Source organism: Bolinopsis microptera, chromosome 4 (assembly GCF_026151205.1).
Source record: "Bolinopsis microptera isolate Bmic1 chromosome 4, MBARI_Bmic_1.0, whole genome shotgun sequence".
NCBI classification, from domain to species: Eukaryota; Metazoa; Ctenophora; class Tentaculata; order Lobata; family Bolinopsidae; genus Bolinopsis; species Bolinopsis microptera.
The window spans coordinates 4014491-4037851 of record NC_087075.1 but is presented as its reverse complement, the minus strand read 5'-3'; the positions used below and the strand labels follow the sequence as shown (position 1 = coordinate 4037851).

Below are 23361 nucleotides of genomic sequence, written 5' to 3'. Positions count from 1 at the left end.
TTGGCTAGTTAGAGGCGGTCCGTGTAGGCCTTACACTGTGCTTTCAGCAATACTCATAAATGATATTAATCAGAATCTGTTTTTTCGCTCTTTTGAGTGGGTCGATCATATAATTGATGTTTTGGGACAAAGTGAAAGTTTCCACTCAGTGGGCCGAAACGTCGACAACTGTTTGTTTGAAAAACTGAGTTGAGACTCTCACTTTGTCCCAAAACATCAATTAGAAAATGTAAATGAGCGGAAAATGACAGTAGTTAAACAATACCGTGGTTGTTGGCTCACGACTCCGTGTTTAGCTTGTACAACTAACACTGCAACTAACACAGTTACAGTATCAAGATGTACACTCTCTCCGTACAACTTATTAGACAGTAGTTATTCTGTTAATTGTTATTCGTTATACTTTGTATTTAATGTGTTAAATTTGACAATCTGATCATCTGAGTTGGTTCTGATAGTTTGAGGACGGGCCTAATATGGTTGTAAGTCAAATCATCCCTAGGTTGTGGTTTTGCAGACACCTTGGTAACAGTTTTTGTCTCCGAACTCGAGTTCGACTTGAACAAAATTAAAACGATATTTTTTCAGGCACACGGAGGCGGAGGAGGTGGAGGAGGTGGAGGCGGGGGGAGGAGGAGGTGGTGGTGGAGGCGGCCACGGAGGCGGCCACGGTGGCGGCCACGGAGGCGGACATGGCGGGCACGGGGGAGGAGGTTGGGGCGGACACGGAGGAGGGTGGGGTCATGGCGGAGGCTGGGGGCCCGGACACCCTGGCTGGGGACCTGGATACTACGGAGGAGCTTATTACGGAGGAGTGAGGAGAACTACCGTTGTATACACATCTGCGTTAGTAAATTACATTTTCCTTGTTTTTGCATTAACTTGAGAAAGACAACTTTTGAGTAAGAATTGATTTTGCCGCAAAAACGTTGCGTTGGAATGTAGCAAACCACTAAAAATCGGCAAGGACTATTATTAAATAAAGGACTGTCATTAAATAAGGGACTATCATTAAATACAAGTGTAACTCGACTTAAGCCAGTTAATATGCTGTCACATAGTCATGAACACTGAACCAACAACAACTCCTCTTTCAGTGGTGGTTGGTACTGTCCCCGATGTAGAACAGCTAATCCACCTCGGACTGATTGCTGCTGCAAATGTTACTTCTTCGTAAACGAACCTATAAACGATCAACCGGTCCCTACCACTTCTTCCTCCGCTCCTGGAGCCAACAATTCCAAGTACATTTTATACTTACAACGAGTTCTAGAGTTTCCCTTTTTATCAGCATTTAAAATTCATTTTTCACCATGGAAATTCTATCAGGAATTTTAAAAATGTACCTTATAATTATATTTTAATTTGTCAACTCAGATCCTCGAAAGGTGACACACCACAGTGGGCCTGTTTGAGCTGCACAACAGTGAACAGCACTCGTAACACTGTCTGTGTGATGTGTAGGACCAAGCGTCCAACACCTGTTCAGGTAGGTGCACTGATGACGTAGTGCCTAATAAGCTGATATGTCATATTCCTTATCGGACGTTATTTTACCGGACAATGCGTGAACAGGCATAATTTTCAACAGACATAAAAATGAACGCTTGATCAAAGGCATTCAGTTAATGTGTTTAATTTAACTACCTTGTCGGACATTGTTTGAACGGACATTAAAATGAACGCTAGGGTCTCATCTGAAAATTTTACATCTGGTTCGTCTAATTGTTTTGGGAATCATGCTTATCTTCCCAGGTTACCCAGTGGATATGTATTGGGTGTGGAAGAATCAATACTGACGGTGGAAACAGTGAGTTTCCATAACGGATAACCCCTTGGCCTTACACTTTCCTTGACTCAATACCCTTCATTCCTTCGCTTGTTTATTCACAGACACAATGACATTGAACCAAATACTTCTCAGATTGCGCCGAGTGCAGATCAAGAAGACCGACTAATTCCAGACAACATTTTGCCCCTCAGTCATCTTCTTCTTCTGCTCCACGACCCTCTACTTCTATTGCTCCAGGATCCTCTTCATCTTCTACTCCACAACCAAGTAATGATCTTTTATCTTAGTTTGTCGTGTAATTTTCTTAGTGATTGATAAGGAGAAAACGCTTCATGTTTGGCTTCCTAATGATGACAATGCCGATTATTTAGTTTTCTTCCAACCCTTTAAGTTTAGCTGCCATAGAATCAATAAATCAGAAAATATGTTTATACACGATTTATTTGCTGGTGTAATTAATTATATACAAATATTTGCTTCAGGGCCACCATCCTACTCTTGGACCTGTAAACAGTGTCAGAATGAAAACAGTTCCACGACACAAACTTGCTGTAAATGCGGGGTCCTAGACGTCTGATTGTTACCAGGTTACCAGGTTACCAGGTTACCAGGTTACCAGGTTACCAGGTTACCAGGTTACCAGGTTACCAGGTTACCAGGTTACCAGGTTACCAGGTTACCAGGTTACCAGGTTATCAGGTTATCAGGTTACCAGGTTACCAGGTTACCAGGTTACCAGGTTACCAGGTTACCAGGTTACCAGGTTACCAGGTCAAAAAACTTGCTGTAAATGCGGGGTCCTAGACGTCTGATTGATACAAGTTTACTACTTTGGATTGTTATCTACTTATCAGTATCCTGCGCGCGCCGCGGGATAAGTTAAAATACAATTTTACCGTGTGTCTTCGTTATGTTTGTTGCAATATGCAATCTTTCTGCAATACGTCAACAGTCAACACGGTGTAAACTTTTTCATATACATTAGATAAACAACATTTCAAACACTATTTCTAATATTACATTTACAAAGTATATATTTGTTAAATGAACACTTTTAAAAATCGCACGTTTATGAAATCGTCAAAATGCTATTGTGGATAAATTCATTGATCACGATTATGTAATTTTTCTTCCAAGAAATTCCAAAGCGGCTAAAATTATTGTCAATAAATTACGTGATCAGTAAGCTCAACATCTGCTATTGTTACATTATGAAGTTATGGTATTGGTAGTACTTCCACAGTTCTTCCACTACCGTTTATATTCCCAACTTCGTCAAATCAACAGTTTTTAAGGTTGATATTGCAAAGGATAGCTTGACAACACATTTTACCCTGTTTTGCTGCTGATAATTTGGAGCTTTTGCAGTAGGTTTCATAGTGGATGCACTGTTTGGAACCTAGGCGGGAGAAGGAGGATTCAATACCATGAGGTTACCAGGTTACCAGGTTACAAGGTTACAAGGTTACCATGTTACCAGGTTACCGAGTTACAAGGTTACAAGTTTACAAGGTTACCAGGTTACCATTTTGTATACAGAAAGTATATTACCTTTTTTTAAATCATCAGGACACCCCCTCATGTTATAGTTAGAAGCTAGACACTCGCAGTTCATGCCCCGTAGTTGATGTCCTGAGCAGCTTGTCAGATTCTGTGGAGATTACATCTTATTTCGTAATTGAAGCTTGATTAATAAACTTGCGATAATCCATAAAGAGATCATGATGTTCGTTTAACGAATGCAAACTGGACTAAATTTTTTGCGGATGTTTTGATTTGAAAAGTGATGTCTTTAAAGCTTTAACATTTTGATTTATAATGGTTCATTGTGGCAAAGTGAATAAACCAGCTTATATATAGTACACTGGAATATTGAAGGATTACTTATCAAGCTTAAAATTTCATACATCATATCTGTTTTGGTTTCTCCTTTTTTTGTTTTTCTTTGCTAGTCCTGAAAGGAAAAACTGCTTGTCAGTGTGAATTGTAAAATTATTCATAGAAACAAAATAGGAAGCTGATAAACTTTTGCCGAATGATACATCTTGAAGGAAAATATTAATTTGACACTAATTGAATAATTAATATTCCGATTACATTATTAATTAAGCAATATCAAATTAAAGGAGGTATCCTGAAAGTGCAAAATTTGCGTCAGAAATTTAAGGGGATAGTTCACATATTACATAAACCAGATTTTGGTCATTTTTAAATTATAGCTATTCCAAACTCTCTACCCCTTAGGCTGACTTACGTAATAAGTAAATGAACTAAATAAAGTCACTTGGATTAACTATAGTAACCAAGTAACCTAGTAACCTAGTAACCTAGTAACCTAGTAACCTAGTAACCTAGTAACCTAGTAACCTAGTAACCTAGTAACCTAGTAACCTAGTAACCTAGTAACCTAGTAACATAGTAACCTAGTAACCTAGTAACCTAGTAACCTAGTAACCTAGTAACCTAGTAACCTAGTAACCTAGTAACCTATTTACCTAGTAACCTAGTAACATAGTAACCTAGTAACCTAGTAACCTAGTAACCTAGTCACCTGGATTAACCAGCATTAATAAAATGAGGCACAGCGTGATCAGCAGTAGGCTCCGGGACATCGTAGGAAGAGAACGAGAAATGACTGGCGGGTAGGTGATAAATTAGTGAAGTATTAAAACTATCAGAACTTTATCACCAAGCTAATTATACAAACAAGCAGGTTAGCAGGTGGTAAATTAGTGAAACTGTCAGAACTACAACCAGTAGCAGTTGGTAAACTATTAACAGATTTAGAACCAAACTATTTATAGAACCAAGCTACTTATAGATTCAAGATTGGAGACTAAACTGCGAAAAATAGCGATACACAAGATTCATACCAAGAAAATAGGAGAATACTAGGGTTCACTTTGTTGAGAAAACTAAAGAAATGTACAAATGTTCAAGGGAAGCAGCTCTGTAACCATGGTTGCAGATTCCAATCTATTAATCTATTGTGTTCCAATGCACATCATTAAGTAATGCCATCCTATGAGGTGTCTAAATATAGCTACTCCCACTAAGTCTAGCTGCTTAACAAGACTTGATTAGACCAGAAGAAGTTTAAATAACTCTAACGAAAATTCTCAGCACATGCAAAATTTATTAAGAAATAAAGATATATTGCCCAGCGAACACAGTTCTAGAAGTGGTCATCTTAATAAGTTCGTTCTAGGCATATGAGGTGTTATGTACTTGCAGTGTCATCTCATAAGTTCATTCGATGTGGTGCGTAATATGTAGTCGGGCATAGCTCTGATGAACTTATAATTATGCAATCATTATAAATTATTGGCATACTGTCTGAATATCAGTGAATTTCTCTGTTCCTGTGATAATAAAGTTTTTCTCATGTGTTTTGAATTATTTTCATGAGATTGTAGGGTTTTCATGAAATTGTTAATGAAACTAAACGTGCTTTGAGAAATATGGCAAGATTGTTATAAAAGTATAAAGAATTTATTCGATGTCGGCTGAACCTGCCAATTTTTCATTAATAGCTCACATAAAAATGTTAAAAGTAATTCATTAGAGCAAAAATTAATTACACAATATACTATACGTTCATGGGTATTGCTATTACAGAGGCCACACCCAATCAACAGATTTGGTTTGCACTTTATTCACTTTACAGCCTCTTTAATACGAACCCTAATACAGCCACTAAACATCCACAATACGGCCACCATATGGCCACTATACAGCCACTATACGGCCACCATACTGCCACTATACGGCCACTATACGGCCACTATACGGCCACTATACGGCCAATATACGGCCACTATACGGCCACTATTATACAGCCACTATACGGCCACTATACAGACACTATACGGCCACCATACAGCCACTAAACGGCCACTGTACGACCACTATATGGCCACCATACGACCACTATACGGCCACTATACGGCCACTATACGGCCACTATACGGCCACTATTATACAGCCACTATACGGCCACTATACAGACACTATACGGCCACCATACAGCCACTAAACGGCCACTGTACGACCACTATATGGCCACCATACGACCACTATACGGCCACTATACGGCCTCTAATACAGCCACCATACGGCCACTATACGGCCTCTAATACAGCCACCATACGGCCTCTATTCGGCTACAGTTTACTATAAATGTATAGTAAAACAAAACTATATTTCAATTCAAAAAGAAATAATAGTAATTTTTGAAGAGGAGCTTTTCTGCAGCAGAAAAGCTCCTCCTCAAAAATCTGACGGTCACGTACCTTTGCTGGATCTGTCCGTGGGGAGTGTTAGCTATTACACACCACAAGTGACCTGATCCGTCGTTCTGATGACCCTGTTTGAAACTATCACAAGGTGGGATTTGACCCATGTTCTGCACCAGGTCATACATCTTGCTATATAGTTAATAGTTTTAATTAGTTAGTAGTTTAAGTTACCAGTTAATGACAATGATTAATTTAGCTTAAATCTTAACTTTAAGACGTGCAATTGATTGATCTGGGGACAGTAGAAAAACATAATTCTTACTAATGATACAATTTTAAAATGGAAATATGTATTTATACAGTTTTTGGAAAACAGTAACAAGCTTATAGTTAGTGGTAATTCTAGCAAGAGAAACAAGCGGTGTAGATGGGTAAAAATGAATCTTTTAAAAGCAAAAATAAAAACATACTGTTTGATAACTATTATTAAATCATATGAAAATAAAAATCATTTACGTTTCTGTGGATAAAAACAACAAACACTACTGGTGTCATGCCCTGATGCTTAAAATACTTTTGATTCTCAAAACGGCTAATAGATCACATGCACATTAATTGCAATAAAAAATACGAGTCTTCAGATGATTCGTTGAAAAAAAAATCAGCTAAAACAATAAAATTTATAAGAGTATTAAAAGATATTATTTTAAAGCAAAAATCAAGGGTGCAATTACTACTCATGGCCATGAATGTTAATCCAGAAAGTGATTGATGTCGCAAATATCTGCGTCTCTGAAAATGAATATAATGAATTTAAGAAAAATCAGTAAAACTATATAAATATTATTCCAACAGTACTGCACTGTACAACGTGGTCCCTCCTAGCATCAAGTCCCTCCTTACCTTGACCACTTTCAAACCTACTCTTGATGCTTCCTCAATGAATTCCCTGACACTCCACCAACACCTGGGTACACTGGACAGAACAGGAAATCAATGCTGGAGTGGGCCGGTGGCACGTGTCTCTGACGCGCTACTACTTGGCGGTGGAGATGCAAGACATTCTTGGCCTGGTAGCACTCTAGCTCGGAACCCAACTTAACCCAAGTTACCCAAGTAAGTAAGTATTTGTAGTTGGTAAGAACGTTTGCCACGAAGAAGTGCAAGTTGAAACTTTTAGCCTTATCGTTATCAGAACAGAACATGACACTATTACCTCATAAAAATACAGGGTCATCACTCCACTAACTTTAACCCATTAGGGACGACGAGTTTTAAAGTTTGCCGATTTTGATGCCGTTTAACACACTAGGTCACATTACAGCAAAAATGAGATATCCAAATAAGCTAATCTGTATCTCGTTTACTTTAAAAGATACAGCTATGGTCGCATACGACCCACTCGTCCGGGTCGCAAACGACCCATCACGGTTTTTCGGCTATTACTTCTGAAACAGAGACGTTAGGATAAAATAAAAACTGTAGCATAAGTTAAAAACATATGGTCAATACTGTCTGACTCTAACTTTTCAAAAATAGAGAATTTGGGTCATTAACGACCCACTCGGCTCACTTGCTTATTACTACATTTGTCCATGTAACTTCTTGAATTCAGCCTAAAACATGACATCATAAGTGCAAACTCGCCTCTCAGCAAGTGATTATCATCATAAACTGCGAAAAATCGGTTAGATGGGTCATTAGCGACCCACCAGGACCACAAAATTGATTAATTAAATATAATGTTGTCAAACTATTACAAATATTAGTATAAAAACATGTTATATCTTGGTCATTACTCCTGTACGTTGATTTAACTTTTAAAATCGATCAACTGGGTCAATAACGACCCACTCGGAAGTTGAACCACGTCATTAATTATCAGTATCATGCTGTTCCACCATCAAGAAAGACACTTGTAGGTCTTAATTCCACGCAAACCACGGGTGGATGACCACTAGCCCTCCTGAGATCTGGAGTCTCAAGGTGATCTGTAGATCACGTCACCCAATCACTGACGAATAATGGACAGAATTGGATTGATAGGTAGGTGAGTTTATCAGCTGTTAGTACACGACCGTAATGTCGTGAGACAACAAACAACATGCCTATCTTTTCCCGATTCCTAAAAAGTCCAAGAAGAACTATACAACTGCTGGATTCAGATTTCAGATGGCTGCATCTACTCATTTCGCAGCTGCCTTTCTTTACTTCTTAGGGGCCGTTCACATTGACATAATATTACGTAATCACTTATTGGACAATTTTTAGCCCCGCCCCCCGCCCCTCACCACATAGCTATTATGTCAAAATTACACTAGCGTAATCATTTGGAAACCCCCCTCCCTCTCGGCCGATTACGTAATACTTGGTTTCGTTTTGAAAGCTGCCTCGTTGTTGCGGGGTTGTTACCCACAACGGAGTAGTTGTCTGAGAGATTGCAGGTTGCAGCACCGCCAGCCAGATGGGGGGGGGGGGGTACTTTTTCCTTGTCCTTCTTCACAGAGCTGTAGATTTAGCCATCTGAATGCAGCAGTTGTTTAGTTATTCTTGTACTTTCTAGGAATGTCAAACAGATTGGCATGTTGGATTAGAATATGCAATTTGACCGCTCTTCTTTCAGTATTTACCCAAGGATACAGGATATCTCGTAAACTTCGTTCAGGGGATTTTTCTTGAGTGACATGATCTGATCACCGTGGGACCCTGGGTCTCAAGCGGTGAGTTGTAGCAGGTCGTTTACCAAGATTCGAAATTGACGAAAAAGGTAACAGAATCTAATAAGCAACAACAACAGCATGGCTATTACCTAGCAAGTTAGGAACGAGGGCCGATCTCCTTTTCTTTTGCGACACGGCCACGGTCCTTTCGGTACAGATTTCCACGCACCATAGTCAGGACGCAACTCCAGGCATATGCAGTCGTGTTATTCTCGCAGCTCTTTGATGAGTGATGACTGCCCTTCAGTTGGCCCTGGATCTCAGAAGGACTAGTTGTCAGCCACCGTGGTTTGTGTGGAATTAAGACCTACGAGTGTCTTTCTTGATGGTGGAACAGCATGATACTGATAATTAATGAAGTGGTTCAACTTCCGAGTGGGTCGTTATTGACCCAGTTGATCGATTTAAGAAGTTAAATCAACGTACAGGAGTAATGACCAAGATATAATATGTTTTTATACTAATATTTGTAAAAGTTTGACAACATTATATTTAATTAATCAATTTTGTGGTCCTAGTGGGTCGCTAATGACCCATTTAACCGATTTTTCGCAGTTTATGATGATAATCACTTGCTGAGAGGCGATTTTGCACTTATGATGTCATGTTTTAGGCTGAATTCAAGAAGTTACATGGACAAATGTAGTAATAAGCAAGTGAGCCGAGTGGGTCGTTAATGACCCAAATTCTCTATTTTTGAAAAGTTAGAGTCACACAGTATTGACCATACGTTTTTAACTTATGCTACAGTTTTTATTTTATCCTAACGTCTTTGTTTCAGAAGTAATAGCCGAAAAACCGTGATGGGTCGTTTGCGACCCGGACGAGTGGGTCGTATGCGACCGCAGTTAGTAAACAGCGTCTAGCTCTGTTTGTGAACATTTGATTATCACGGGCTTTTCATTTGTGCCAAGGAAATCGTTGCCCGCAACTATTTTGTTTTCAAAAAAATAAGCCTACATAAAGTTTTAATGTCCCAATCAAGGCAAGAAGTTAAGTTAAATATTTTCCAATTATGACGACTAATTAGTCTAATTATTTAATTGTTAGTGATTAATTGGGTCTCGACTGGAAAGTCAATAATGTAGCCCAATAAATTTTGAGCATATGTGCGAAAGATTCGTGGCGTTTAGTATTTTGGTTTGTCCTCTATAGCCTCTAGAAAAGGTGGGTCGTAAACGACCCTATCGTCCCTAATGGGTTAAGATATGAGAGAAATTTGATCAGGATACTGCTTGGAATTCGGTGATGTGACGCATTTTATTTTACACGGGACTAAGAAATGCAAGAGAAAAATACTGCAGTCAGCGTGACTAAAACTACTCTTTAGTGGATATAAAGGATGTAATCTAAGCTCAAAGGATGGAGTCATAAGGATGGAGTCATAAGGATGGAGTCATAAGGATGGAGTCATAAGGATGCAGTCATAAGGATGGAGTCATAAGGATGGAGTCATAAGGATGGAGTCATAAGGATGGAGTCATAAGGATGGAGTCATAAGGATGGAGTCATAAGGATGGAGTCATAAGGATGGAGTCATAAGGATGGAGTCATAAGGATGGAGTCATAAGGATGGAGTCATAAGGATGGAGTCATAAGGATGGAGTCATAAGGATGGAGTCATAAGGATGGAGTCATAAGGATGGAGTTATAAGGATGGAGTCATATGAGAAACGCGCTGGATAGGGTATCAGTCAGCACAATAATAATCACAAAACATGTTTTGAAGTGAAAGTTCCATTTTAACTTGTAAGTGATATGAGCGGGGCGTTAGCTCGCCCAGAGAATCGAAAATAGAAGGATTTTTTTAAGGATGAAAATCGAAGGGAAAACCTTGTAACCCTACATTTTCGATGACGCTGAACAAGATTAAACTGGTTATAATTATCATTATACTCTCGTGTAAATTGCTTTAAAACGTATTATATCTGAATTCAAGAGAAGGAGCAGTTCTGAAACTACTCCTTGAGGAGCAAACCGTGGGGCAGAGGATCAATATTCAAGAAAAGTGATCTGATCGCACTTTCATTTCCTAAAAAAGTTTTATTTCGGGTAATGCTCATGAAACTCCACCAGATGACGATATTTTTCTGTACATTTTGAGGATTTTGGTACAGAAATATAAATTATAATAGAAAAATGGTTTAGTGATAAAGAAACCAACAAACCGGGACGAGAAACTTAAAAATAAACTGATTAAGAAAGAGAAAGAGAAGGTAACTTACAACTAGTTGACGTAGAATTTGGCGTTATACCCTGGCCTTGTCTGGTCTGGCTCTTTAAAGTCCCCACTGGAACGTATTCCTACATATTGGGTGCGGTACTCGGCAGACTCTGAAATAGAAATAAATTGTAACGATCTATAAAATTACTCGTTTGTTCTTATAGAAAAAAAGTATTAAACCTACCCCATGATATGATGCATTTGAGCAGCTGCTCACCAACACAGAAAGACCGACCTTAAATTGAAAAAATCCGCCGCATATTTTGCAACATTTAGCCTCACTTATAGTTATATGTTGCGTCCGCTTCATTTTGCCTCCACTTGAGAGCGATATGATCATGCCTTTTCTCTTTTCGTGGCAGGGAAAATTAATCATGAGTGGTGTGGCCGTTCCTTTGTACTCAACTTCGTCGTAAAATTAATTATAAATTAATTATAAATTTATATAATGTATAACAAAAGAATAATATCACACTATCTCTACTTAGCTCAGTTTTACTCGTAATTAAAAGTGTTTTGAGTGTCATAATAAATAGTTTAGCTCAGACGAACAAGGAGCACATCATTATCTTTTAGCATTTTTGTCGGGGCTGTTGATTAGACATAGTTAACAATCCCGACTAAACATAATTTATGCAGAGACTCAAAAATATAGTCAAAGTTCAGCCATGCCAATTTATGGAAAGTTTTTTTGGCAAAAACGAAACAAAGAACATATTGAGTGACAAATGACTTTGGACTTGGAGAAGCTCGTACTCAATTAAAGTTATGAGAACAAGCCTTATAGCCGCCAGGGTTAATGGTGCACCTTAAACTGAACTTCTAAACGTTTCCATTATTATAACCAAACTATGTAGCAGACTATATAGCAGAGTGCAGACCAAACTATATAGCACCCACGTACCTTTATCCGCGTATTATATAAGCAACTTTACCACAATTAAATTTAACCTTTTTTTGAACCCTCCAGTACGCTGTTTATACTGTTTATACTCCTGTAGACAAGCTGAGAAGATGAGACGACTGTGTCAGCTGACTGCAATATTAGTAGTCTGCTGCATCGCATCCATCTATAGCCAGAAAGAAGATCCTGAAGATGAGTATGAGCAAGATGAGGATTATGACACCGAGGATAGTTACCTGGGTGGTGAAGATTCCGAGGACGATGCTTGGATGTGGGAGGTAGAATCTTTGACAGATTTCGAGGATGATGATGACTACTCGGTACCAACAAACGACACTGAAGGTAGCTGTGAGCCACACAGTACGATTGTTCATCTAGAAAATCGGAAAAAAGGCGGATATTTTGAAAGAAGAATGATTGGAGTTATAAGCATGACGACGAAAGCTATTACATCGAAGAAAAAATGCCAATTGTGGAAAAGCTTTGGGTTTGACGGGAGAGTAATTTGGGTTAGCAAAGGCTGCGGGGCTGACTTTGAGGTTATTACATGTCGACCAGGACTGATGGAGTTTCAGGCAAGATTGAATGGACTTAAACAAGAAATCGAAAAAAAGGCAGATGGAAAAATTCTTCAGCAGATAAAATCGTATGCTGACTCAACTGAGGGATCACTGGCAATTTTCCAATGGTGGCTTATGAAAAATATTCAAGACACTGGACAAATTCTTCACTTCGGTGACGAAACACTGAACTGGATTTTATCAAATAGAGAACCATTAGAAATGTTAATGACCTCAGGTGATGTCTACGACAAACGATACCGCAAAGCTTTGTATATACTGGGACATCTGATTCAAATAGATCCTGGCATCAAAGAGGACTCTTTAAGGCTGAGACTAGCAGTTGCAACAGCCCTCACACATTCAACACTAGTGATGACAGGAAGAGGTAGAAAACCAACGGGCAGAAACGAAGTGGATGGGGTGTCTCGCTACCAGGCATACATGAAATGGAGCCAAGAAGGGAAATTTCTCCAACCATTTTTTGAGGTATCTGCCTGGCATCTTCGCTACGTGGTGGACTCATACCAGAGTGAAGAGGAGCAAGTTTGGGCAAGGGAGAATATAAGAGAGGGCTATGATGACCCCTTAATGATAGGAATGGGTGGGTTGAATATGATTTCGTACGACAATACTAACAAAGATGGAATAAGGATTTTTGCTGGGGCTGTTTACTACTATTATCAGCCCCTAACGCTCAAAACGTTCCATGAAATAGGTGGGGTCTGTGGTGCCGTATCTAGTTTCCGTGTAGGTTTCTGTCAGGCATTTGGTGTTCCGGCGGCTCATGTTCACCAGCCTGGCCATAGCGCATACATGTGGTACAGAAATGGAACTTGGAAGCTCGGAAATAGTCTTTCCGGCTGGACGGCTGAATCCAATATGCCTCCAAGAGTACAATATACGTGGAACAAGAGAGCATATTACTTCCCAGTTATGAATGAAGCCCAAAAGAATCTGAAGGACTATAGAATGTCGGAAAAGATGAGAATATTAGGTATGCTAGCGAACCCTGGGGATCGGTTCAATATATTGGAAGATGCTACAACAAGGTGCCCTTACAACATTGCTGCATGGGTGGATCTCGAAGTTGCGATTATGGAGCCGAGTCTACAGAAAGCAACAGTGATAAGTGAACTGTTACCAATCGTTTTAGCACAGCGGAAAAAGGACAAAGATATTTTTGACATTGCCCTGGAAAAGAATGTCATTTCAGAATGCTTCGGGGAAACTGCCGCACAGCTAACTGACAGTAAGAGGAATAAGATTGCCTACTGCAACAAAGAAACAGGCGATTTTGAGATAGATCTTGTGAAGCCTTCATCAATAACTGAGATCAGGATGCAATGGTCGAAGAAAGGAATGCCAGAAGAGTACGATATATATGCAATGTCGGAGGAAAACAATTATGTTTTAGTGAAGAGTGTAAGGACGGAAGAAGATCACAAAATTGAGGCAAACCGTTGGATCCATCTTGATGGATGGGAAATAAAAACCACTAAAATAAAGGTTGATGTAAAAAAATCTAAATCAAACATAGACATCCGGATAAGACATTTTAAAGTATTCGGGATTAATCTCGATGTTATCATTAATGTCTCGAAAGGTAAACCAGTAACAGCAAGCCCGGGAAGTTCTGATCCGGAAGCTTTGGTGGATGGAACAAAGTCGACCTTATGGTGTGGAAACAGCGAAGATAGCTGGTTTGAGATCGATCTAAAGCAGATCTGTGCTATAAGTGAAATAGAATTATCCTGGGTGGATAGTTCAAGGCCAGAAAAAGTAGAAGTGGCATACAAAGTTGGTACTGGACCGGAGACCCGGATATCTGCCATGAAGCCCTTCGAGAAAGTGCCCCTCGAAATGGATTGTGGCTCGACGGTCATGGTGAAAATTTCCGGTGGCAAGCAAGAAGTGCAGGGAATAAAGGTCAGCGGTGTAGCATACAGCACAAAAGATATCCTAAAGATGAAAGTTAACATTGGATTAGAGGATCTTGCAATAACTGCCCCCAAGATGGATTTGAAAAATGCAATCGACAAGTTGGCATGGAGTACCTGGACTAAAGGTAAAAAGGATACACTTAGGAAACTGTAGAACTTACATGTTGGCCTGTGCCTATAATATTTGGACTGAATTAATGTGTAGACGATTAATAGATGTGGATTCTCGTGGGGTGGTGAGGTACTTTTGTTAACTTTCAGCAGAGGGAAGAAGTGAATGGTGATGCACATTTTGTATTATGGAACGCTTGTAACAAGGTCAAAAGGAAATTGCGGCACTTGCGGAATCTCGATTTTTCCAATCTCCGTGACAAATCGCAATTTTTTCAGTTCTCCGCGACAAATTGTGCATTCTTCTTTAAAGAATATATTTTGAGGGCAAAATGTACGCATTCTCCTTTAAATCTGAGGGCCAAATATCACGTTCTTTATAACTATAAAGGCCCCTTCCGGCCATTGCCACTGCGAATTTAACCTAAAATCCTGAAATCGAAAAAAACCGCTAAATAATACTCTAGTAGCAGGGAATAGTTGAGAATCCACATCTATCATGTATTTTAGTTGAGAATCCACATCTATCATGTATTTTAGTTGAGAATCCACATCTATAATGTATTTTAGTTGAGAATCCACATCTGTCATGTATTTTAGTTGAGAATCCACATCTATCATGTATTTTAGTTGAGAATCCACATCTATCATGTATTTTAGTTGAGAATCCACATCTATCATGTATTTTAGTTGAGAATCCACATCTATCATGTATTTTAGTTGAGAATCCACATGTATCATGTATTTTAGTTGAGAATCCACATCTACCATGTATTTTATCTTATCTTGATTACAATTATCCGCATTAAAATAATCATTCTGCATATTACTTGTTTTAAACAAACATACAGTGAAAACCGAATTTTATATACAAATTTTAAAAGATATTTTGAATTATTAATTCTGGTCAAATTGTAATTTATCGTACTTGTCCTGAACGCAATGGCAACTCAGACTAAAACGTACAGCAAATAATTAATTTCAACATAATTAATTTCAACATAATTAATTTTAACATAATTTATTTCAACATAATTTATTTCAACATAATTTATTTCAACATAATTTATTTCAACATAATTTTTATTTCAACATAATTTATTTCAACATAATTAACATAATTTATTTCAACATACATAGTATGTCCAAGAACGGACATACGCACAGTGTTTGGTGTATTTGCAAATTGTTTATGTTTTACATGGAACTAGTTGATAAGATGCTTCGAAGATGTGGCCTACCAAGTATCGACCTACTTTATCAAACGATATATATCACTGATTGTACATACATGATTGCTCCAACGAAAAACATATCAATATAGATGGGGGCATACGATTCATCATTATGGCTTGTTTTTTGTTGTTGCTAGAACGACGTTGTTGCTGTAGCTCCCTAAAAGTCTCAATCAAAAGAAGATAATTTAAGTTTTTAGAAAATATTTCACTGTGGCGTGAAATTTAATTAGCTTATTGTTTTGAAGATGGAGGATTTCTCTACCCATTTGAATATTATTATTAGAAGTAGCGTTTTTCTGTAAGAAAATTTGTGTGCAAATGGAAAACAATGGAATGGATGTTTCCACGAGTTTTAATTTCAGCCCAATGACGAATAATGAACATTCATAATAGTGGCAGGCTGCTAAACAATGGAGATCTTCAAATGAAACTATTTGATCGTTCAACTCGACGTTCAGTGGAAGGGATGGTTTTTGGTGGTACGATTTAGTTTCGTTCAGTGTAATGGAATTGTGAAATACATTCTGCTTTCGCCAAATTTGCAGAGTCGTTTTTAAAAAGGTATCCTTCTCCATCCTCTCGTGTATCTTCTTTCAGGAAGGCCAGGTATCAATTCCAAGACTTTTTCATACTGGGGGGGGGGGGGGTGTCTAGGTGAACTAGTAGGTACGCAATGATCTGAGCTTTCTGAGCTCACTTTATTACAACGAAAGTAGATGAAACAAGTTGCTATAACCTAGATGGTACTACTTTTTTCTTTTGAGCATGGCAAGGTCTCCTTGGTCTCATAAAAACACTAAATGGTACTTTCTTTTTTTTTTCTGAGAAAGGTCTCCCGACTGCAGAGTTACTTCCATTTTGATCTGGTTTGGTTCAAATTATCTGTTATCTCGAACCAAATTCCACGAAGGTTTTACTTACACCATGGCCATTACTCCATTGATGATCTTTCAAACTTTTTATCAGTTTCGTATCTTTCACATTTTATGGATGTCTGTTCCTCAACTTAGCATTTAAACTGTTTGTTCACCTTGAATTTGAAACAGATGTGCCATTGACAACAATTGTTGTCTGGAAATTGATGAAATCAGCGAGGAAGAAACTACTTAAAGTTAATTGAAAGCCGGGAGACGCCCTTTCTTTCTTATTCGTATCTGGTAGCCATCTAATTTATTTTCATGTCAACACAGGGGAGACTGGAGCCTTATTTACCTTTCTATTCAATTTTTCACGATTCTTCATTGTTCCATGTTGATCGTTGCGTCATGTTTCCCAATGCTTCAATGATCAACTTTATTGACCGTACAACATTGGAACAGTTAATCAAAAAAATATCAAAGAAGTTAATAAGTCGATTTTAGTTGCTTTTATGAAATGCCGACTTCACTAATAGCCATATTGTATTTTTAATTAAGTGTTTAAAATGCTAATATACTCCAATGACTAGGAACAATTGCATCAATTTTCAAAAAGCAGCCGTACTTCAAGCTTCAAGCAAAGCTTTAATTGAGTTTGAACAAATAAATAGTATTGCTTTATCTCCTGGAACAAGCAGCTCTGTACTTCATATCCGTATCACAATCAGATATCAACGTATACCATTGGATTTACCTGTTCAAGTTGCTTTATTTGATTAAATGCAGGATTCATTGTCTAGGTCACATATATGGCCCATGTGACATCATAACACGAGGGCACATACCACGTGACCTCATAACACGTGGGCGCATAACATGGTCTAAGTACTCCACAATGCGAACAACCTTCCTCCACAGAAAGAGACTATGTTAAACCAGGAGTTGGCTATTGACTGCATCCCAGCCCGGACAAAAGGGACTCAATTAAACTGGCATTGTGGTTGCCAAGTAGCGGCAACCTTTCTGGCTCGTGATCCTGAGCACACAACCCTGTGGAGAGATTGATTTTTCTTCCTTTGATATATTTATAACGCCGGATAACAGTTATCTTGCATATTGTTTTTGCGCAACTTTCAATAAACGTCCACTTTGAAAGCTGAGTCAGGATGGGGAATCTAAGTAGCAGGACCCCTACAATGGACATAATCCTCACCTACACCAGCGGGGTGATATCCAGTTTTGGGATCGCCTCTACCATATGTACCATGGGGTATTTCCGGAGCCAGAAGTACCAGCTTCAAACAGCAGAGAGCTGCACCAGATACGTCTACAAGATGCTCAACTTCTTTGATCTGCTCGTCTGTGTTTCAAGCATGTTCTTCCTGATCCACGGCAAACTCATGTTGTTTCCTGACGAGTTCAAGATTCCTTCTGGCTACTGGTTCATATTTATGATCCTCATGTCTTCCGTTCAGGTTACTGGCTTTCTGACCTGCATGATGGCCATTACGCGGTTTATAAATACAATATGGACTTCCTATTTGCTGGACGCCTTTGCTATGGCTATATCAGTCGTCCTCTTCACGGTCCTGACTTCATCTCTGGAGATCGGACCTTACTTATTCAGAACGAGCTACACCGTGGCGTTCATCCTTCAGTTCATCATCCTGGCTAGCATGTTCGCTGTTATTGTGGGAACGTGTTGTCTCACCTTGTCAAAGCTGAAATCCGCCCAGTCTGAAGACCACGATAACGAGGAGCGGAAACACACCACCCACACTGTAATCTGGCTGTGTTTCTTCTACTGCGTCTTCAACGTGGGGAACCTTATGGTGTTAGTGGCAGGCTTCTCCGGAGACAGCTTCACACTTCCTGATTTCCTCAGTTTGTGTTCCACTTACATTCTCCTGCCCCTGAAATCTGCTCTCAACCCCGTGGTATACTTTACCCGAACTGATGAGATGCAGATGTGGTTGAGTAACCTGTGGAAGAAGCTAACGGCAGGTGACGGTGTTTCTGATAAGGAGCTGGAACAGCTGCAGTCCAACAGAAGAGAAGAGATACTAAGGAGGCGCTCCTCCTCAGCTAACACCAGGTATTCCGGGGGAAGCAGACATGGCAGTCCCAGCTCAGGGAGGAAGAGTGAGAAAAAACTGGAGCAGCGATGAGAAGTTCAAGACAATTGAAATTGACATCGCCAGCTGAAGCGCCAGACTCCAGAGAACCAAGTCGAGCTAAGTTTGAAGCTGGTCTCATACTATAGTGAAATCTTCGTAGATCGTACTAGAATTTTGGGAAGTCTAGTAGCCGGTACCGAACTGGTAGTGGTAGTTAACGTTTATATTTTCAATAACTGTGGACGGGTTTAAACTTTAACCATACCTGCCTATCAGTCAGAAGTGTATTTTCACAGTATTGACAATTGATACCACTCTAATCACATTACCGAACAGCTATAAATAAGACCTAATAAGAAATTCTGTCGTACAAAAAGTGCGACTGTTGAAATATTCTCCAGGCAGATTTAAAGATTAAAAATTATGTAAAAATTTTAAACCTTTTTGAATGTACGGTTTGTGATAAAATTAAATGAGTTTTATCATTCTAAAACCTGTGTCATCTTTATCTGACTTTCTGTCACAGTCAACTATGCCATGCCATAGTTACCATAGTTACCATAGTTGTCGATCTAAAGACCTAAATTTGAACTTTGACATTCGAATCCAAATAAAAATAAAACAAATAACTTTTGAACAGTGTTTTAACTTCGTAAGGTTATTATTGAATTACTTACTGATGTACAATGTACATAAATTATACACTGACACTCATATTATTTCACTAGCCCAATAATTATCACGTGGCTTGGATTAACGGTTTTGCAGCCGAACGAACCTAACCATAACCCGGAAGTTAATCATAACCATGACAACCCTTACCACAACCATAGCATTAGCCCTACGCAATAGAATTTGTGTTCTGCACAAGATTGTAGAATTGTGAAAAAAATGGGTTTTGACACAATTCTGCAAAAAATAACAAAAATGTTAGACCTAACAAGTATTTCCAAACCGATTTCATTTAATTTACTCCTTCAAAAAATCTTGAAACACCCTGTACTATCATGTCACGTGTTTATAACATTTCAAGGATCCATATCGGCATATCTACTATTTCATGGGATGGGTGATTTGGAATCAGCGATCAAGACTAGTAGAATACATCAATTATAATTACTTTCAATGATCAAGCGATTTAGTAATTAGTGGGAGCGCCATATATTTTGGTGCTGCAATCATAAACAGGCCTATAATTACTCATTTTTAAATGACCGATTTCTCGATTTTTAATATGATTATTATTAGAGCGTAAAGAGAATGCTTCCCGGAATCAGCACAATGAAGAGAACAAGATGCTGTTGGATCTTACACCGGTAGTCCCTACAATACACCGGTGCCATATATCTTGGACAAGGAGTAATCGTTAAAGGGCAGGTTAATGAAACATACATAAGCAAAAAGAAGTTTATTGAATGTGTGTTTCCAGTAATGATACGTCATACTCATAGATGATGATGACGTCATAGAACGAGCAATAACTCCTCCCTAAATCAGAAATTACATCAACAGTCTAAGTAGTGAATTTACAGAAGAAGCATAACATATAGACCCACACCTAAAACGCAAAATTAGACATCACGAATCTATAGTCTATACTATGAAATAAATTGATCATTGAATGAAAACCTCACTCACCAAGAGTTACAGTCCCGTCACCAGGATCGTGCTTGACAATCAGCGTACAGAACTTGCCACCAGTACCCTGAGTTACATTAGTTATTACTTGTTAAGATACGAGGCTTTATTTATATTAAAGGTTTTTTAAATGTTCCTTATTAATCGAAATGATTATTATATATGCTATTGATAATTTATCAATAGTTGATAAATTATCAATAGTTGATAATTTATCAACTATTGATAATTTATCAACTATTGATAATTTATCAACTATTGATAATTTATCAACTATTGATAATTTATCAACTATTGATAATTTATAAACTATTGATAATGTATATTTTTAGTCTTCCAATGGTTGTAGATGCGTAGGTGATCAAAAAGATCACCGCTGACTAGCAGTTCTGTGCTCTCACTATAAAAGCCAGGGCTGTGAATCGGAGGTACCCCGCTAGTGCCACCCTGTCAGTACCTAGTCGAATAAGTCGACCTTAGCCTCTCTGCAACAAGTCCTCCTGATGCCTCCACGTGGTGAAGACTGGATACTGGACGATGGATGGTGGTGAACTCCAGGCAAGAATCAGGATGGGCGACGGGTAGATAGCTGACCCCCGGAGAGACAAGATAGGAACGTCAGTTGTCTCTCGAACTCCTAGCCTCTGAAGAAGAGAGGTGCGGAGCATCAGCTGGAGGTGTTGGTCATTATATCCTCTGACTTTCCACTACGACCCAAATGATTGGACCACGCTCTGGTGGAAAGGATGACCCCCCATACCCGGGGTAACGGGCAGTCAGGGAGAGGGCTAGCTCCTGCAAAAGTTTAGCTTATGCTGACACCCTAGCCCCCCTAGCTCAGGGACAGGAGTGGCTACCTTCGGGTAGTGTCGGAGAAGAAGAAGAAGAAGAAGAAGAACTCACCACATCATTTACCCTGAGCAGACAGTTCGATTGGTTAAAGTCTGATAAAAAGTTCAACTCAAGTTGATGTTCCTGCGGTTCAAACCCAAATGTTCCGGTAGCGTGGCTTTGGGAAATGACCATTTGCCACCATGGAGGGGACTCCATGGGGTCATTTAGCTATTTGAAAAACAAATATGATGAATTTAAACAGCACTAGGGTTAAAGCCCCTAACACGAATCTTGTGGAGGGTCGGCAGTTTTATGACTTGGTTGGCTTAAAACCCAATCTGGGAGGGCCAGGCGATGATGTACTGTCGTACCCATCACAACACAACAGGATAAGTACAGAACCGGAAAAGAAGAGCAGTAATAGTGGCAGCGTTGTGTCGTGTAGTAGGAAAACGTTCATCGGGACACTGAACGTTCGTACTGTTAGGGAACAGTATAAGAGGATAAAGTTAGCATCGCTCTTCCTTGAGAGTAGAGTTGCAGTTTTAGGGGTACAAGAGCACCGGATTGTGCATGAGGAGGAGATCAAGATCCAGAGTTTTGAGAAGGGTGTGCACCTGGTGACCACACCTGCTTGGAGAAACACCCGACAAGCTGCTACTGGTGGAGTTGGGTTTATGCTGACCAAGCAGGCCTACAAAGCAGTGAGTCTCATGAAATCTTTTGGGAAGCGAATTTTTCTCATATCCTTTGATGGAAACCCACGGCTTACAGTAATAACGGTGTACAGTCCCACTGAAGCAGCATCAAATGAAGAGGCAGAGGACTTTCACGAGGGACTAAGATCTGCATTAGGAGAGGTACCAGCCCATCATCTGCTAATGGTTGTTGGTGATCTTAACGCCCATCTTAGCAGATTGAATGAGGAGGATTCAGGTTGGTACTGGCATCGAGTATCCAACAGAAACGGATCGCTTCTCAGGGATACTTTGTTGGAGGGAAACCTTGAGGCAACTAACCACCGATTCCAGAAACGTCCCGGTAAACTATGGACGTATCTCTCTGACGGAACACTGAGCAAGAGTCAGATTGATTACATCCTGATAAGGAAGAAGTGGCGTAACTCAGTCAAGGACACTGTTGTCTCCAATTCTTTTAACTCTCTTGGGTCGGACCACCGTCTAGTAGTTAGTTCAGTCAAACTCAGCCTGCGAAAGTGCCAGAATGCACCTAGAGTAGTAAGATATGACTACAGACTGCTCAAAGAGAATAAGGAGTTGCAAGCCTTGTATTCTGTGGAGGTGAAAAACAGATTCTCTATGCTACTGGAGGAAGAATCTAGTGAGCAGAACGATCCCACGATTCAGTACGGAAAGCTTATGGATGCCGTGAAAGCAACCAATCATAAGTTGCTTAAGCCCATCCCAAGAAGACAACGTAACAACCCCTCCCAAGATCCTAGGGTATCGGAGAGGAGGAGAACTCTGTTTCAGGCCAAAGACGCATATCATGAGAATCCTACAGAGGAGAGTAGAGAGGTAGTTAAGGAGTGTAAGGATGCACTTGCAGTGAGCTACAAAGAGGTTGATGAGGAGACTCTTGTTTCTCGGATCAGGCGGGCTGAGGATGCTGCTGACAGGTGCAAGAATAAGGAAAGCTGGGACCTTATTAATGACATAAATGGCAGGAAAAGCAAGCCATGCAGCCTGGTTGATGGAGGTAGTGCAGAGGGGAGATTGAAGAGCTGGAAGGACCACTTCACTAAGCTCCTGGGTCAACCACCATCTGTACCTGACCAGGAAATAGTTATCCAAACCATCCACCCCCAGCAGGATATAGAGACTGGTCTGTTTTGCAGGGAGGAGTTAGCGGAGGCGAGGAAGCAGATCAAGGAGGGTAAGGCCTATGGTGATGATGGCATAGCTCCAGAGATTCTCAAAAGAGTGGACATGGACGACCTGATTCTAGAGTTCTGTAACAGCGCTCTGGTTGATGGAAAAATCCCTGATCAATGGCGGCAACTCAACATCGTGCCTGTGCCAAAGAAAGGTAATCTAACTAAAGTGGATAACTACAGAGGAATCGCTCTTACGTCCATTGTTAGTAAGACCCTGAATCGTATGATCCTTAACAGAATCAAACCAGCGATGGAGAAAATCCTGAGGATCAACCAAAACGGATTTCG

The 23361-nt window shown here is 39.6% G+C and overlaps 3 protein-coding genes across 3 annotated transcripts in view; 1 reads left to right on the top strand and 2 right to left on the bottom strand.

Moving 5' to 3' along the window:
* The window catches only part of LOC134814430 (UNC93-like protein MFSD11), a 91753-nt gene that overhangs the window by 9641 nt on the left and 58751 nt on the right, over positions 1-23361 (top strand). The window lies entirely within an intron of this gene.
* Positions 1-23361, bottom strand: part of LOC134814423 (uncharacterized) — an 87783-nt gene that overhangs the window by 58911 nt on the left and 5511 nt on the right. The gene's annotated exons all lie outside the window — the stretch shown is intronic.
* The window catches only part of LOC134814425 (uncharacterized), a 38260-nt gene continuing 21353 nt past the window's right edge, over positions 6455-23361 (bottom strand). The window contains exons 4-6 of the mRNA XM_063822535.1: positions 20343-20409; positions 10976-11084; positions 6455-6822 (exon numbers count right to left, since the gene is read on the bottom strand). Of these exons, the coding sequence (XP_063678605.1) occupies positions 10978-11084; positions 20343-20409 (174 nt within the window). The 3' untranslated portion in view covers positions 6455-6822; positions 10976-10977. The remainder of the gene's footprint in view (positions 6823-10975; positions 11085-20342; positions 20410-23361) is intronic.